The sequence below is a fragment of the Sprattus sprattus genome (genome assembly GCF_963457725.1).
Source record: "Sprattus sprattus genome assembly, chromosome: 9".
NCBI lineage: Eukaryota > Metazoa > Chordata > Actinopteri > Clupeiformes > Clupeidae > Sprattus > Sprattus sprattus.
In genome coordinates, this window is record NC_137928.1 from 17,582,679 (window position 1) to 17,599,352 (window position 16,674).

General features: G+C 42.3%; 2 protein-coding genes across 2 annotated transcripts; both read right to left on the reverse strand.

Annotated features, from left to right (window-relative positions):
• Positions 1 to 233: 233 nt before the first annotated feature.
• LOC308369722 (PHD finger protein 13-like) lies at positions 234 to 4,629 on the reverse strand. Its single transcript, XM_080844236.1, has 5 exons — positions 4,501 to 4,629; positions 2,400 to 2,486; positions 1,238 to 2,027; positions 1,068 to 1,112; positions 234 to 932 (listed from the first exon to the last, which is right to left on the reverse strand). Exons 1-5 carry the CDS (start codon positions 4,510 to 4,512, stop codon positions 706 to 708), a joined length of 1,161 nt encoding a protein of 386 aa, XP_080700362.1. The 5' UTR covers positions 4,513 to 4,629; the 3' UTR covers positions 234 to 705.
• Positions 4,630 to 6,518: 1,889 nt separating this feature from the next.
• Positions 6,519 to 16,155, reverse strand: abcf3 (ATP-binding cassette, sub-family F (GCN20), member 3; the record flags this gene model as incomplete). Its single annotated transcript, XM_080844432.1, is given in 22 exon segments — positions 6,519 to 7,352; positions 7,558 to 7,645; positions 7,761 to 7,893; positions 8,117 to 8,208; positions 8,677 to 8,765; positions 9,424 to 9,556; positions 9,686 to 9,730; positions 10,324 to 10,400; positions 10,683 to 10,883; positions 10,976 to 11,031; positions 11,133 to 11,155; positions 11,297 to 11,353; positions 11,479 to 11,538; positions 12,106 to 12,186; positions 13,399 to 13,665; positions 13,976 to 14,098; positions 14,242 to 14,339; positions 14,538 to 14,593; positions 14,954 to 15,030; positions 15,571 to 15,718; positions 16,051 to 16,140; positions 16,143 to 16,155. Coding segments are annotated over 22 exon segments (2,166 nt in total). The 3' UTR covers positions 6,519 to 7,193.
• Positions 16,156 to 16,674: the final 519 nt, after the last annotated feature.

Consider the following 16,674-nt stretch of genomic DNA (forward strand, 5'->3'; position numbering starts at 1 on the left):
TACTGAAAGATCAATATATATATACAGGTATATATATATTCATACTCTAGAAAACAGAGCAATATTTACAATGGTTTTGTAGATTCTTATGCTTTATATTCTCATAGCAAGATTTCCTCTCAATATTAAACAGACAAGTCAACTGAAAAGCCTAAAAAAAGGCATTTGTGCCACCCTTTAAATATCAACCAAACTGCATTTATAAACAAACAAAAAAAGGTACAATCTATGGATATTAAATACAGTTTCTCTGTCAAACATTTCAAGGGTCAGAGTTCAAGGAGATGGGAGGGTAGGGGGGTAGCCCTTGGGAACGTGTTATCTATGTTGATGATAGTGGTCAGATGAAAGAAGTGGCATTAGGGTCACATGACAGGTTGTGTGCGAGTAAGGTTTGAGTAATAACAAGTAAGAACTCCCTCAAAACTTCCTCATGAGCTTCATTACATGAAACGTGGAAAAGTGTTTTTTACCCACCCATCCCACACCTGACAGTTCAGTCTTTGTCTCTCTCATTCTCATTTGTCTGACTGTCCATGAGTCTGAGAGACCGTCCAAGAGTAACAACATCTTAAAAATGTCCGCCATTCTTATTATCAAAGTCCATTAAATAAAAAAAAATGTGAAAGAGTTTGAGATTGTCATGTCTGAAGAAACGAACAGCGACACCTATACAGTCATTGGTGCAGATGATGAGTGTATGTTCTAGTCACTGAAGCGTTTCCGGGGGCCAGTGCGTGCCCGGTTTGACCTGCGAATGTCCTGTTTGGCGTCGCGACATGGCTGGCACACAAAGACTTCGGGCACATGGGTGCGGCGGATCTTGGCGCAGGAGAGGTGCACCCAGGTGCCACACTCGTTGCACTCAATCATGGGGCGTCCGGCGAAGGGCTTCATGCAGAAACATGTGATCAAGTCCCATGAGTCATCGTCTGAGGGAAAGAGACAGAAAGATAGAAAGAAAGGAAATCATGTATTACTCCAATATTTTTTTTTTTTTTTTAAATACTTGAAAATGTATCTTAAATATAAAAAGATAATAAGATATGGTACTGAGGTGTTATTACCTTCTCCTTTTCCATTGTTTGTGGAGGCCTTCACTGAACCACAAGCTACAATAGAGACAAATAAGAGGTAAAATAGGTGTAAACCAGTAGCAATACAGACACAAAACTACTATGAGCTACAAAGTATTAGCAACATAAACTTGCAGACAGACACAAACACGCACACACACCTGAACTGGCTGCGGTGTTTCTTTGTCCAGCACGTGTGTCTTGTTCGGTGTCGCTGGCAACTCTGTCTGGGGTGCTGTCCGTGTGGTAACCCGTCTCCTGGTCCTCGGGTAGCCGGCTGCCCAGGCGCCTTTCAATAACCAATCGCAAGATGTCTGTGCCCGCCGAGCCGGACTCGCTCCCCTCCCAGCTGTCGTTCTCCTCCTCCTTGGATGCTTCTGCTCGACTCCCCTCGCTCCTCTGTTGTGCCTCGGACAAACAAGCCTCTGCTTTCGTCACTTTTTCCGTGCCGCTCACTCTGGTCAGATCCACTGGTTCCTCCACGAGTTCCTCTTCACTACTTCCTCTTTTCTCGTCAGCGCTAGGGGTGGTCTCCATTTCCATCTTCTCCTCTTTGAGTGGAGTGTGGCTGGCGTAGATCATGCTGCTGTGACATGGCGAGGATTCTCCACTGGGGGGTTGTTGTATGGGCAAAGGAGGCATATCTTCATTGCTTCTGCAGGCTCCAACCGTGGGAAGATCAAGGGAGAATAAGCCTCCACTGGACCATTGTGGCGGCTGAGGTGGTGACAAACTTTTGTTGAGCTTCTTAGATTTGGGAGACTTTTTGGTGGAGGCATCCTCACTCCTGCGTCTGGGCTTGCCCTCACTCTGTGTGGAACCCTTCTTGTCCTGCTTCCTTTTCTTGGCCTTCTCTTTGGTGCTCCCTTTCTTATTCTGAGGCAGAGTGTCACGGTCAATGGGGCTACAAGTGTCATTGTCCCTGGGAAGGTTGTTGTTACTCCAACATTCCTGTGGGGGGACATGCATTAAAATGATCTAGGTTACTCATTCAAACAATCCATATTATACAATTTATGGTCTCAACATATTCTTAAATCAACATTTAAGTATCAATTATTATTATTACATTTTATGTATTGTTTTGCCGATCAGTGTAATTTATTAATATTACAGCGTTTCGGTCTTTGTACTAACCAAAATAATCTATACAAGCATGAAATCCTAGAAGAGCGGTAGCATTAAATTAAAAAAATGTAAACGGCTCTGTTCAACTTTGGTGTGTAAATAAACGTAGTGCCAAAGTTAAAACTCTTGGTTACATCAATGTGCTATCATTTACCACGCTACAGACAGTTTATATAAAGGCCTAGGTTTACGTACCTCTGAAGGATATGGGATGTATCCTGCATATGCCAACACAAACGTGCAGAACTGATTAAAGTCTTCTACTGTGCGTTTTCTCTTTTTCTGTGGAAACACAAACCAGTTCTTTATTAACTCACTCTCCGGCAGTAGTCTCGACATTTGGCCATAGCAGGTAAAACAACTTGTAAACGGTCTCAGGGCATGCCCCAAATCAGCTCCCGTTTAGTTTACCACGGAGTTTAGCGGGCTGATGAAGCCATTGTCTACGATCATCACAGAAGCGAAGCGCGGGAGGCGCTGTCAGATCTTGCACTTTACTGGGCTACACCGTGGGGAGATCGAGTCCGTTATATAATGAAAAATCCGGAATGCGAGCACATCGTTACATTCACATACGACGAGTGGCCTACTGTGGATTTGCTTTTCCCAAGTGTCACTATACTCAGGTCTAGATTTAAAACGGAATATGTCTGACTTCGAACAACGCGGATAACTGAGTAGCCTACGCTATCTCGACATCCCACATTCGACCAAATTTAGCTTAACGTTTCAGTCGTAGGATATGGTCCCACAAGACGAATGGAGCGAGTTAATCGTATCTGTCATCTGGGACACGTATCTTTCTGTGTTTATTATCCGCCATAGCACATTAAACTAGTTGATTAGAGGCAAGAATCCCCGAGCAAGGGCACAGACGACTAGCCAATTGGACGCTATGTCATTGTTCAACAAATTCACTAAACGGGGAAATTCCGACGCAAAAGTCGACGTTTTTAAACTCTCCATTAAAGTCTCAACAGACTGGCATAACCGTCTAGTACAGTCAATCTAATTAATATGTTTATCTCGTGAAGGAGACTTAAGTCGACCTTAATTTAACAATATGAACTCTGGCGATTCCTTTATGACCGTAACGAAAATCCTAGATATGACTTCGACGCTCTGTTTTAGGCTTCTGAATCATGTAAGGTAGCATGTCGGAAGCATGCTACTGAAACATGTCCCAATGTGTTCACAGTAATTTAGCGGGTTAGATTATGTTCTGAGAAACGATCTAACCGGTACTTATACACCACCCTTTTCATCGGTCAAAAAACTGCAACATTGTAGCTCGTGCAGCAGATGTAAAGTCGGCCACGCTCTAAAGTGGAACTGATTTAGCCTACTCCGTTACTGTCTAACCAAAAGTAAAACATTCCAGTGTGAAAGAGATCGGGGTTGATTACTGGAAACGACAAAGAAAAATCGCATCGCCTGTCGCACAAAAGTGATTATTCCAAAGACGGGCATTTAACAAAGCCCAACTTTTCGACGTTTATAGCTGACAGCACCTTCAGTTTCATTTTGACAAGACCGAGTCAGTGAATCAGGTTATGGATTCTTTCACCAGCTTTGCTTGGTCTTTTTCTAGGATGAACTTTCAGGCCATTAAAATCATAACAACGCATGACTCAAAACTCATTCTTACTCTGACATCTTAAAACACAATTCGGTGTCTTATCTAAAGATGGCGACGGTGGCACTTGGTGGTAACCTGTCGTTACTGGGGCGGTCACCGGAGAATGACAAATAGTTAAATAGCTAGTAAATAGAGGGTGTACCAAATGTGTTCTCAGCGGTGTAAGCTTTGACAATAGTGTTGTAGCACATGCCGACACCGATGTCTCAAAAAAATGTCTCGATAGACTTTTATGAACAATCGCTGAACAACAAAAATCGACCCGTTATATGCCACGAACAAGAACACAATTAACGTTAGCTTAATTCCTGGTAACACTGGCCATCAGGTCCCTCGATGCACCAACCCTGAAATAAGTTAGCAATGTATGCCACAATGGCACGAAATCGACCCATCAACCCATGTAAAAGGGACATTTTAGTTTAATACCAAGGCACTGTCACCTTCTGGTGGTCGTCAACGCTTGTGATGCATTAAATATGGTTTATTTCGATGTATGAAAAGAACACAGAGTACAAGTCTGAGACCGCGCGAACACACAGACACATACACACACCGTTACACACGTAGCTAGCATACACACAAACAGTTTTAGATCAATAGCATCTCACAAACTAACCCTCACAAATAACAGAATGATAATGAAAGTAACTTTACCTGAGTTAACATCGTTGTGCCAAAGACCTTGTGGCTAAAAAACTGATGAGAAATATCACTCTTGGTTGTCACTCGTTTGCGTCGTGGTAATATCCTCAATCGACGATTAGGGCAGGTCCTCTCGTTCGAATCGGCTAGAAGTCTGCTGCATGAATGACAAGCCAGAACCGAGATGCTCCGGACAAAAACTGTCGAAATGTAAGCTTTGGTATATCAATTTCTAAGAAAGTGGATCATGTTATATAGTCCTTCAAGAAAAAGCGTAAAACGCAATCCTCAAAGACTTCGTGTCTTGTCCGACCACTGTCTTCACCATTGTCCAGTCCCGTCCAGTGATCTCTGCCGCGTTTCACTTGACAACAGATACTCAAAAGCGACTGAAAACAACCAATGCTGACAAACTTTGCACGACAAACCGTTAGTTATAGTATTCTGTGCACATTCCACCAATACCAGCAACTCTCGATAGCAAACTATTAAAACAGTGCTGAATCTCTTTCCTGTAACATTAGCGTTACTTCGTGAAGTGTAAACCTAAACGTATTCAGCCGGACACAAGCCAATTCAGACCTGACAACAGTTGATCACTATCCCGCTTTTTGTCATATTAATCCTCACCACACAACTGCGACGAACAGTCCTGCAACAAGGGGGAAAAGCGGCCAAAAAAGTACACTAGTAACCGAAAGGACTAACGAAATGATCACATTCTATCACTGACATCACTCCGGCGAGCTTTACGGAACAGTTCATTATTATGGAGGGGTGAGTAGGCTATGACAAGAACGACTACCTAATTAAAATAAATAGTTTTAAAATTCATGTGTTTACATTGTTTAATATACATTGCAAGAAAAAATACCCATCACAGTAATATCAGTTAATGTGGAACTGTGAACATGAACGCTTGTAAATGTACTTGTAATTTTACAACACCCCCAAAGTAAAGTGATGTTAAAGGCTCCATCAGCTGGCGTAATGGCTCAACATTTATACTGAATACAGTGAAGTAAGGACATTGCTCAATGTCCATCGATTCTGCGTCGTTGAAATAGACATCCGCTATGCTAAACTCTGTGATATTTTCATTAGTGCATTGCATAGATTGGCGAGGTCCTCCTTTTCATGAGCACGACCGACTGGAACCAGATAATTTCTAACTCCCATCTTCCACGAGATAATTTCTGTATTTTTAGGTGGTAAAAGACCTGCCTTCTTGTCATCAGTAAGTTGTCAGAATTCGTTCTCGCTGTTATTTTGAGTTTTTTTTTTGCATACGCATCTATTGCAATGTCCAGGTTGATGATACTCAGTTGGCGAAATCTAGGTTTCGATTCGAGGATAGCCCAACTGCTACGTCACTCATTGCCTAGCCTCAAACATCCAAACATCTGCTGGAGGTGCTCTTAGCTGGGCTACGTTTCAGGGGAAGACAGGAAATATTGTCTTAGAGACATGCACTGACGAAGCTTTGGGCATCACTTAGGCCCTGGTCAGTAAGGTAAGAGTAGTAGTTCTAGTTTAGGCTATTTGCTGCGACGGGGTTTCTGACTTCTGTAATAAGGTTTTTCTCATGATACACCCGATCATTTTGTTTTACCAGTAAATACCATATTCAATAAGCAAGGCAATTCTTTTATTCACCGTTATTAACATCTGCCTTAACAATACATTCTCATTGGACACTTGCAAAAATCAACCATGAGTTATGAGCACTTTATTATGTAGGGAAACTAGGTCTAATGCGGCAAACTCTTGAAACTAAAACAAGCAGTTTGAAATCTTAAATTCGTGCATTTTGTCATCGCAGAGCATACATAAACATTATTAGTCCCGTAATGCTTGCTAGTTTGGTCAGGCATGTTTATGTAACAGCCCTAATGTGTAGTCAGGTACAATTTGATAACTAATAACTTACAATTTGTGGCATCTGTTGTATTGAATGTATGATTAAATCTAAGAAGAACCGTGTTAACGACGGCATATCTTGCACAAAATAAAAACAACAGGTTGCAAACTGGTGATGACTGATTTTATTAGCATTGACTAATGAGTATTTTAAAACACCTATTTATAAGTTAAGTACATCGTTAAAACATGGGGAATTTATTCTGATAATATTTTTCCACAAGTATTATAATTATGAGTATGTACTTAATATGGGTTACCCCATGGGGTATTGGAAAAATAATTGTGATTAAGTCTTAGAATTGAGCAGGGAATATCCCATACCTCACTGGTGATAATGACACCCCTTTCCCTCCCTCCCTTCCAAACCCCCTTCTCTCTTTTCACAAACATCAAAAGACTGAACAAGGATGAGGCATGAAAAAAAAAATGAACTTTTAAACAAGGTTTTAACAAGCTGATGCAGAAAGCTCCAAGTGGCTTTCACCACAATCAGAGACAACATTGCCTGTGCCCACAATCTAGATGGCTTTGTACAAGGTGGTCTTTGACGTGAGCAAACAGAGAGTGAGGCTGGGGGCAAAAAGGGCCTGGAGGGATAGCCACGTTGGAGCAACGCCTCCCTTAGGGTGCTCCTTGGCAGTGGAACGAAATGTATGTCAGGGTGTGGGTAGGTCTGTACTTTGTTTGGCAGTTTAGCGTGTCTGATGTCAAGAGTCTTGTTTTGTTGGCATGTTGGGCGATGGGTTTTACTGGCGGTGGTGGTCGGCTGGCGATGTGAGGCTTCACAGGTAGCCCTCCTTGCGGAACTGTTCGTGCAGGATGTCCCTGTACTCGTCAAAACCGCCGTCGATGCGCTTCACCTTGCCCCCCTCACACACCCACAGCTCTTTACACACCTCTCGGATCAGGCGCTCGTCGTGGGACACCAGCACCACGCCGCCCTGAGTGAGAGAGAGGGAAGGGGGGGTTAATATGAGTGAGTGAGTGAGCCAGCAATGTGCCATTTTAACTAAACCAACTAGTCGAATCATGTTAACATAGAGCACCTTTAAACAAAAGAAACAAAACAAAACAGAAGAAGCTGTGGATTAGGGTACACTACTTTGTCATAGGATGTCGTACAAAATTGAAAGGCTTTGGACTTACTTTGAATTTGTTGAGCCCTTTTGCCAGGGCCTCTATGGTTTCCATATCCAGATGATTCGTCGGCTCATCAAGAATGTAGAAGTTGGGACTGATTAAAGAAATGGTGGGAGACAGGAGAGGTTAAAGAAAACTGAAAAGGAGCAGGAAAACAGCACAAACAAAGTCTCCAGCCTTGCCTGCAAACGTAACAGCAAGAGCCTTACCAAGGCATTGTCATCTGAGCAAAGGCCACTCGACTCTTCTGTCCTCCTGAAAGACTCGCAACCGGCCTTGTGGCTAGCTCTCCAGTTACCCCGTACCGCCCCAGCTGATGCCGGTATTCTTCCTCGTTACGACCTAAGAGGAAGAGTAAATCATGGTCAAAGACAGATGGAGGGGGTTGGGGGTTGGAAAGGTAGACAGCCAAGGTCATTGTAGGCCTATAACATTAAATGGGACATGTTATGTGGAGAAACTAACCGTTTGTAACTGTATCATATACATCATACTTATATAGGATATGCAAAGTGAAATTATTTTATACATTTATACTAAGTGTCCTGGGGGTTGTGATTGTTACCAGGGAATTTGTTGAGCAGCAGTTCCACTGAGCAAACATTCATGTCTAGTTGGTCCACATGGTGCTGACTGAAGTAGCCAATCTTTAAACATCTTTGCAGAGAGAGACAGAGAAAAAAAAGAGGATACAGAATTAATCCACACAATTCCAAATAGTCTTTTTCACATGTGCTGTAAGCAGCCTCAGCAGAGACATGTGCACGTCCAGTCAGTGTTGTGTGCACATACAAATGAACTGCAGACCGACATGTCTGTTGCTTTGACACCAGATTTGTAATTCAGATCATACTGAAATTTCAACGGAAGATTACAGAGCCCAGGAGTCTTTAAAAAAAAAAAAGCTCAGATTGTAAAAAACAGTTTACCTCCCCAAAAAATATATCCTAAAAGTCTACAGTATCACAGTTAAAATTCAGAAAATCAGTCTCAATTCATTTTAGCAAAATAAATGTATTTGGCGTCCTCATTTAAGTATGCGGGCATTCTACTTCCTGTATTAGCTCTGTGCAAGAAGGGACGCCTAGACATGATTCTTACATCATACAGTGTACTTGGTCTTACCGGTGAACCTGCCGTACACCACTGACTGGTGTCAGGTCACCCATCAGCAACTTCAGTGCGGTGGACTTTCCCGCTCCATTCTCTCCTACCTATGACACAGACACAAATGCACATGTTAACACACACAGAAAGAAAGACTATTGTTTTTGTGAATCGTGATCAGCAAATAGAGACATTTACTAAACAACAAACTTGTCCCAAATGTTGAACACCATGGTGATTTAATTTGATCAAATAAAATGAAAAATAATTGAATGTACTGAATCTGACCTTACAACATGAACACTTTCATCATTATCACCATTTCACTTTAAACTATTGAAACTTGACGGTCGGAATCCTGATTGTCAGGATTCAGACATCAGCCTCGAAACATTGCAAGTCAGAACTCGCTGAGAAAATGGATCAGTCTTCCACCACCTTGGTCTCACTCAACAGCTTATTACCCAAGGAGCCCACTCCATCGCACCACAAGAAGAGGTGCCCTCCCCTAGTGTTTCCACCATGTACTCATGGACCTTCTTGGGTAATAAGCCCCTGAGACAGAAGTAGCGGATGACTGCACGAAGGCCGGTGAAGGTCCGCAAAGGTCCATTTTCTGCAATTTTCAGTTATACGAGACAGAAATGCCGCAAAAGTAATTCACTTCAAACTTTCTGCACTTTCACTCAAAGTTTTGACAAGTGCCTGTATACCTCATCTTACGCCAACGTATCAATAACCCCTCATATAATGGCAGTTACGTACAATGCAGATGCGAGACTCGAGGTCCGCAGACACAGAGAGCCCACTGAAGAGCTTCCGGTCTGGGGTGTAGTAGAACTCCACCTCATCCAGCTGTAGGATAGGAGGAGACAGCTTCTCAAATTGATCCGGAAACCTGTTGATGTGCACCAACACAAAGCATGCCAAATAAGACACCAGGGGAAAAGCATATCTGACATAAGTTATTCAGATACCCAGGAACAACTAGTGTGTCCATTCTACTGTCAAAGTCATGGGTCCTCACCGTAAAGTTACTTCAGTCTCTTTTTCTAGGGGCTTGAGTGGAGGCCTATGAATCAGAAGACAGAGAGAGAATGTCAGAAGCAGTGCTGTCAAAATGAATGTTAGTTTTTGCAATTCATTTGACATATTTAATGCATTAAAAACATTTAATGCAATTAACACAGCTGCCTTGGTTTTGCTTTATCTTTCTGTTAGTGCATATGTTATAGTTATAATACTTAGGGACATCCAGATTGCCAGCACTAGTGAGAACACAAAGAGATCAAAGCAGAGGCACTTTCTTCATTAAGTCAGAGAGGTTTAAGCCCTCCTCAAAGCCACCCCTCCGGTCTGCAGTTAAACACCTGTCTAATAGCACCTCTAATAACACCTGCCTGAAGCCAAAGCCGAAACAGAGAAGTTCTACCTGCTCCTGTGTTAGCCCAAACTCAGCACTGACATGAACCACACGGCTGAGACTGCAGCTTAGTGTGGAACCGCTCTGGTAACGATCTGGCACAGGCCTGCCCTATCAGTGCCAGATCAGAGCCAGATGTGTTTCAGAGAAAGCTATTCATGAAATCTGGCAAGTGAAATCTGTTAAAACTGGTACTGCTAAATCGGTAAGTTTGTTCTGAATCCTTGATGATGGGAACTCACAGTTTTTCCAGCAACTTGAGTTTGCTCTGCACCTGCGCCGCCCTGTTTGCATTATATCGGAATCTGTCGATGAACACCTGTGTGAGGACAGAGAGTTAGCCTGAGGGTGTCTGTCTGAACAGCATGTTCCGCCAGTCCGACACTCATGCAAGGATCAAAGGAAAGCAAAAACACTGACGAACAAAATCAATTTGTAGATGAAGGTATCTACAGATATTTGTGTCTTTATTGTATTTGTATACGTTTAGTTTCAGAGGCCAGTTCTTAACTCTGCTTGACTGTTATTTATGTGGGAGTGCCCCACACAACCACAGCCCTTCCAAGTTGGTTAATATTTGATCTCATCAGAGATGGCTCACCTGTATGTGATCTCTGTACTGAACCTGGGCCTCGTACTCCCTCTGCTGGTTCTTTAGACGGTCCTCCTTGGTTTTAATAAAGTTCTCATAGTCGCCACGGTAGCTGACCAGCTGCTGCGAGTGCAGGTGAATGATGTCCGTAACCACGGCATTAAGGAAATTCCGGTCGTGAGAGACTACAACAATTGTGGACGCCCATGTCTGAGAAGAGTAGGGACAAAGAGAAGGAAGTCTGTGAGTAAATGCTGTACTGTTTTATGACTTACTAAGAACCAAGTTCAAATCTACAATACCTGCAAGTAGTTCTCCAACCAGAGAATGGCTCGGACATCCAACATGTTAGTAGGCTCTGTTGACAGCACACAGCGAAGGGTTTTTTCAGTTGGATGGAATTAATGGTAACATGTAAATATCTGACTGGCTAAACCTTCAGCGCATTGTTCAACTCACCATCAAGTAATAATAGGTCCGGCCTGAAGAGAGTAAAATCAAAACAATAATTATGACCAATTCTCAAACGTCTTGAGCATAATAATGGTTAATGTTTATGAGGTAAAAGACACAGCCTCTAATTACAGTGAAGAATTTGATTGTGATTAAGGGGAGATGCTCACTTGGCAAACAGGGCTCTGGCCAACGCTAGCCTCATCCTCCAGCCTCCAGAGAACTCCCTGAGCAGAAAGCATGTGTTAAAATGCTCACGAAAACACTATATGCTCACGTGTGCCTGTGTACACACACACACACACACACACACACACACACACACACACACACACACACACCACTAGCTTACTTGGTTGTCTGCTGTTGCATTTTTGGACTAAATCCTAGACCTGCCAGAATGACAGAGGCTCTAAATGGGGGGGGAAGAAAGAAAGAAAAATCAGAGACATTTTAAAAGGAGGGACAAATGAGCCCAGCATACATTACACACGTTACAGGAATGCACACAAAACTAATAAAGCGGAGTTTAGTGTCGTTTTAAGAAGTTTGTGCCAAATGCCTGGTTTTGGAGCAAGACATAGCATAAAAATAACCGTCCACCTTCAGGTAGCAGATAAATACAAAACTGGAAACGTGTCTTGGAGCCATTGCTTAGTAGCTCCTGTACCTATCGTTACAGGTGTGTTTATATTGATCTACGGTCAGGTGATATAGGAAGATTGAAAATAGCAAATCTTTACGAGGTCTCATTGTGTAAAAAGTAATTTCCCAACTTTATGCGCTACTGCAGTAGATATATATATTAAGAGTTTCTAACATATGGCCCATGGGACCCTTTGAGTGGAGTTTTTTGTGTTAACCCTCACCCTAATGCCCTGCAAAAGGAAAGACCAAGCAGGCCATTTTAACAGCTCTGAACACTGAATAAAACATGTTGCCATTTTAGCACTGGAGTATTGCTTTAAGATTGTGTTACCGTGCAGGAGCCTTGTCCGCGTCGATCTCCTCCAGCCGGACGTAGATCTCGGACAGACGTATGCTCTCCATCCCCTCTGCCCTGTTTGAAACAAACAGAAGGCAAGGCACTGATTTAGGAGTGTGTTGACAGGCAGCTGAAACTTAGAAAAACAAATTCTGACATTGACAGTTGTAAATACGTTGCACTATCCAACTCAAGACCAAGTGAAAGAGAGTGTTAAGACTGATACAGCACCACATTCACAATAACATGACACTGCTATGACTTTGTAATTATGAACATCTCAAGGTTCAAGAACTAAAAAAAACTTTTATTTTATTTTTTAAATCACCCAGTCCAGTGATACTCGGACCAGATCCTCAGTCAGTGTGACCAATTAATCACATTACAGAGAGCAGGGATTTTAGATGGACTGTGACACTGACAACAGTTGCTAACGTGGAATGTCATTGGGTCTTTTTAAAAAAAAAGCTTTGAATGGGGAAAAGTAGGCCATCTGATATACAAAACAGAACTAAACCAATGTTCTTAGACAGCCAAATATAGGTTGCAGTCCCTCAAGATAAAAGATAATCAGGCATATGGCGCCCTCTAGTGTACAATGTGTAGATTTCCTTACTCAAAACAAACTGACCTTTCAAACCTTAATTCTAGACAGCAATATATAAAAAGTGATCACAAACATCTGTATGAGTGGCATTTAAGACAAACAATAGCTGCAATAAACACACAGCTATTTGTAACTTAACACTAAATTCACATTTACATATACAAATTAAATTTGTCTAAAAACGAGGTGCACCATGAGTTTTTGTTCAAATATATGTGAAGAAATGAAAATTTCTTCTGGACAAAAAGAGAGGCAATATCCTTTTTCCCATGGCCACCAAACACAACGAAAAGTTTTACTGTCATTGACCTAGGCCCGTAGTTTGAGAGTGAAACTGGCAGAGCAAAGTAGATATTAATTTTGGGTTTGGGTTAAAAGCAATCCTTTTAAAAATAAACATAAAAGGGTTTATGTTTAAACTGCCAAACTTGGACCCAGTTTTTTTTTTTTTTTTTAAAGAAAAAAACATCTGTGATATTGTTGTCCAGAGGTTCTTTGTCGTCTTCTTCTTCACCAAAGCTGATTAAACAAATTTCACCATGTTGATTTAACCTGTTAGCGAGACTTTGACAATATCAAAGAGCCCACATGAGTGACAAAACTCTGAATGACTTTTTACTCTCTAACCCTGGAGCCCAAAAGCCAGCTGTATTATATAACATGACTGCTGTGTGACTCACAATCCGTTGGCGATGCGCGTGTTTAGCGTCTTCTCCTCGGTCAGTAGGCCCTCGCGGACCGTGTCGCTCTCAAGGACGCTCTGGAGCGCATCTGTGTCGTCGCCGGCCACCTCCTGCTCCACGTGCAGGATGGTGATGTGTGCCGGCACGCGCAGGCTGCGGCTGGCCAGCATCTTCAGCAGTGTGGTCTTGCCCAAACCGTTCCGCCCCACCAAGCCGTAGCGCCGACCCGTGGACAAAGATATCTCTGCCCCCTGGAGCAGGGACCTGACACACAACCAATCAAATCACTGTTAAATGCCCCATGTGATCCACAACATATGGAACATAAACCCAGTTATTGTTTTGAAGCGGAGGGAATGTATGGCCAATTCATTGTCAAAAAATGAATTAAACAGAAGGGAAACTAAAAACCAGGTAATAAACAGATGATGTCAGAGCAGAATGGTTACTCATAGAGATAAAAACTGAAGGAACAGGGCGCTACTTCATGGCCAAGGCAGACTCTAAAGGAACAAGTTGCACTTTCCACTGTCTGGCATCTAGGACAAATGGTAGCAAATTAATGTCAGCTCACCGTTCCCCAAATGACACATCAAAGTTCTCAATGCGAATGTCATAGCTCCGATTCTTGCCAGACATGTCCACACGAGTGTCCTTCTTATTGCTTGCCTGACTGGCAGAAGCCTCCTCCAGCACACTGAAACCAAAGGGCAAGCAGTGACCAAGCATGTCAACACAGCAACACTGGCAACAGTAATCTAAAGACCTCCTCCAGTAAACAATGTAAATTCATTGTTACAGTCTTCTCAACATGCTATAACAGAGCTCTGGCGTACTCACACTTGAGTGGGGGGTCTCAGGGAGTCTTTCTCATTCCTCCTCACGTGTTTGGCCTTCAGCTTGGCCTCAGCCTTCTCCAGCTTTTTTGCATTCACTGTCTGCAGGGACAGAAAGGAAATAAATAAACAGAACATGACAAATAGATAAAGAATAGTGGGAGTAGAAAACAGCATTTGCGTGTTTAGTACACAGTACTTGAAAACAGAGGCAGGGCATTGTTTATGACACCTTGGCTAATGAGACAGACTGAATAATGATTTGCAATGAAAGTCTGCGAAACACTCGACTCAACCTACCGTGTTCTGACCACGCTTAGTCATCCAGATACCTTGGACATCACTGGTAGCAGACACTGTTGTGACAAAATGCCAGTGAGACACAAATAGTACTGAATATCCACAAAAAGGTAATTGGTCAAGTGTACTGCCAATTGATGGGTTAATAGTGTAATGGGCAACGCTATCTTGAAAAAGGAACAGGGCAAAACAAAGCACTGCTAATGTTAGTAACAATTCTGGACCTAATATGCTTTGACCCAATGTTTTAAGCAATAAGGGTCATTAATACTGTTCTTAAAGTTTCTCCTTTCTGTACCCACAAGAAGCCAGCAAGAACATGGTAAGCAAAAGCAAATGGGAGGTATTGGCTCACACATTTACAGCACACTACAACATTGCATTAAGTTGATCAGGTTTGCAGAAGGAGTGGTTACCACAGTCTGAGGAGATCTGAGACAACTGGACTGGAGCATCCAGAAGCACTTGCTTCCGAGCGGGGTGGCTGTTATTCCTGTGGGGCAAGACAACACACGTCATGTATACTTTTAAAGGTGCAATCGACAAATAATAAATAGATTAAAAAAAATAAACGCACTTTACAAATTCAACAAATTGTTCCTAACAGTCCCCCAGTTGTTCATTCTGTGTGTGTGCTCTCTAGTATATATTCACAGTCCTGACTATGGAGATGGGAAACAAACTGGCTTGGACTGAGCCAAAATTCCAGCAACTCCAGCCAATTAATACTTTGCTTCAGGAGCATGGAAAGGGGTGATGCAATTTCAGTTTAACTTAAATATCAACCACCTTACACCAGGATCAGAGCCTGAATGTTTGGCTTTGCATCAAAATATTTCTCTAACCTAACAATATATTCAGACACTTTATAGTTTGTATTTTGATGTGGGGACAAATGGATTAATACGTAACATGACAACGACAATATGTTCTTCTCTATGCAGATGCCAATGTGCTGAGAGTACAGACATGTTAAGAGTAACGTATAGGTGGTGCTTTTGTGCCAACTAAGAGAGCACATAGAGGGACTCACAACTTGAGTGTGTTGAACATTTGCAAACAGATGTCACGGACATCATCCTCATTCTTGCAGTCGGCTGACGACCCCTGTAACAGTCCTCCAATGGCGTCAAATAGTTCATCTCCATCCTCAAAGTCTGCACCTCCACTCTCCAGCACACCTGAAACACATACACACAAGCACAGGGCGTCATCATAAATCATATAATGGAAAGAAGATTCGGAGAGAGAACAAATGTATGTTAAATCTACTCTAAATCAGCCTTCTTTATAGTGAACTGGATGATACATCCCGGCATGCCTTCTCGAATGACTGGCCACCGCAAGTTAGCAATCCTAGCTAACATTGCCTAATGGGCAGCTAACATTAGTCTCCCAGGCTTAAAACAGGTTTCCTACTGTGACTCAAATAAATGGATGCCATTGGCCTTGTGTGAAAGCTTTATACTCAACGGATTCACGAGGTCTTCCTACTCTAGAATGAAACACTCACCATTGATATAATCGAAGACTTCAATGTCGATTTCGGGAAACTCGCTCTTCAGGATATCCACGTATGCCGCCATGATAGACCGGCCAGTCGACAAGGACCGCGCATGTGCTCATATCCTAAAGAACAAGCGTGTACAAAGCATTATGGGGAATGAAGTCACATTTGAAAGAATGTACGTTGAGGTTTGGGCCAAAGAGTGAAAACATTATGGCAGCGATGTCGTACGTTTTTTATGTCCAGTTACATGCAGTCAGCACCTTGAAAATACAAAAACAATTGAAGTACTTTTCCTTTATTATTTTAAGCGATGTTACAGAGTAGGTGATGGTATGTTAAGACGGTTCAATAGACTAAGCTCGCGGGTCTTGTAGTTTTTATTTTTACCCATGACGACAGAAACTACTAAACTGGTAGCTACTTCCTTAAAAGGGAGGGGGATGTTACTGACATCAACAACACAGTGACCTGCAACCAAATATCACCTATAGGTCAAAATGGTAAAACAACCAAGGCCAACACCAATCCCTTACATAGTATGTGGCTAAAAAGAAGCATAACCTTAAAAGAAGCAGAATCTTGTAAAACAGCTAAGCTTAAAATAAGATGTCTTCCTTTAAATGTTCT

Bases quoted from the DNA above. Each gene is read 5' to 3' on its own strand.
- LOC308369722 (XM_080844236.1), bottom strand. The intron at 2,028-2,399 runs GTACGTAAACCT...GTCCCCCCACAG, and splicing joins ACATCCCATATCCTTCAGAG to GAATGTTGGAGTAACAACAA. The intron at 933-1,067 runs GTAATAACACCT...TCTTTCCCTCAG, and splicing joins AAACAATGGAAAAGGAGAAG to ACGATGACTCATGGGACTTG.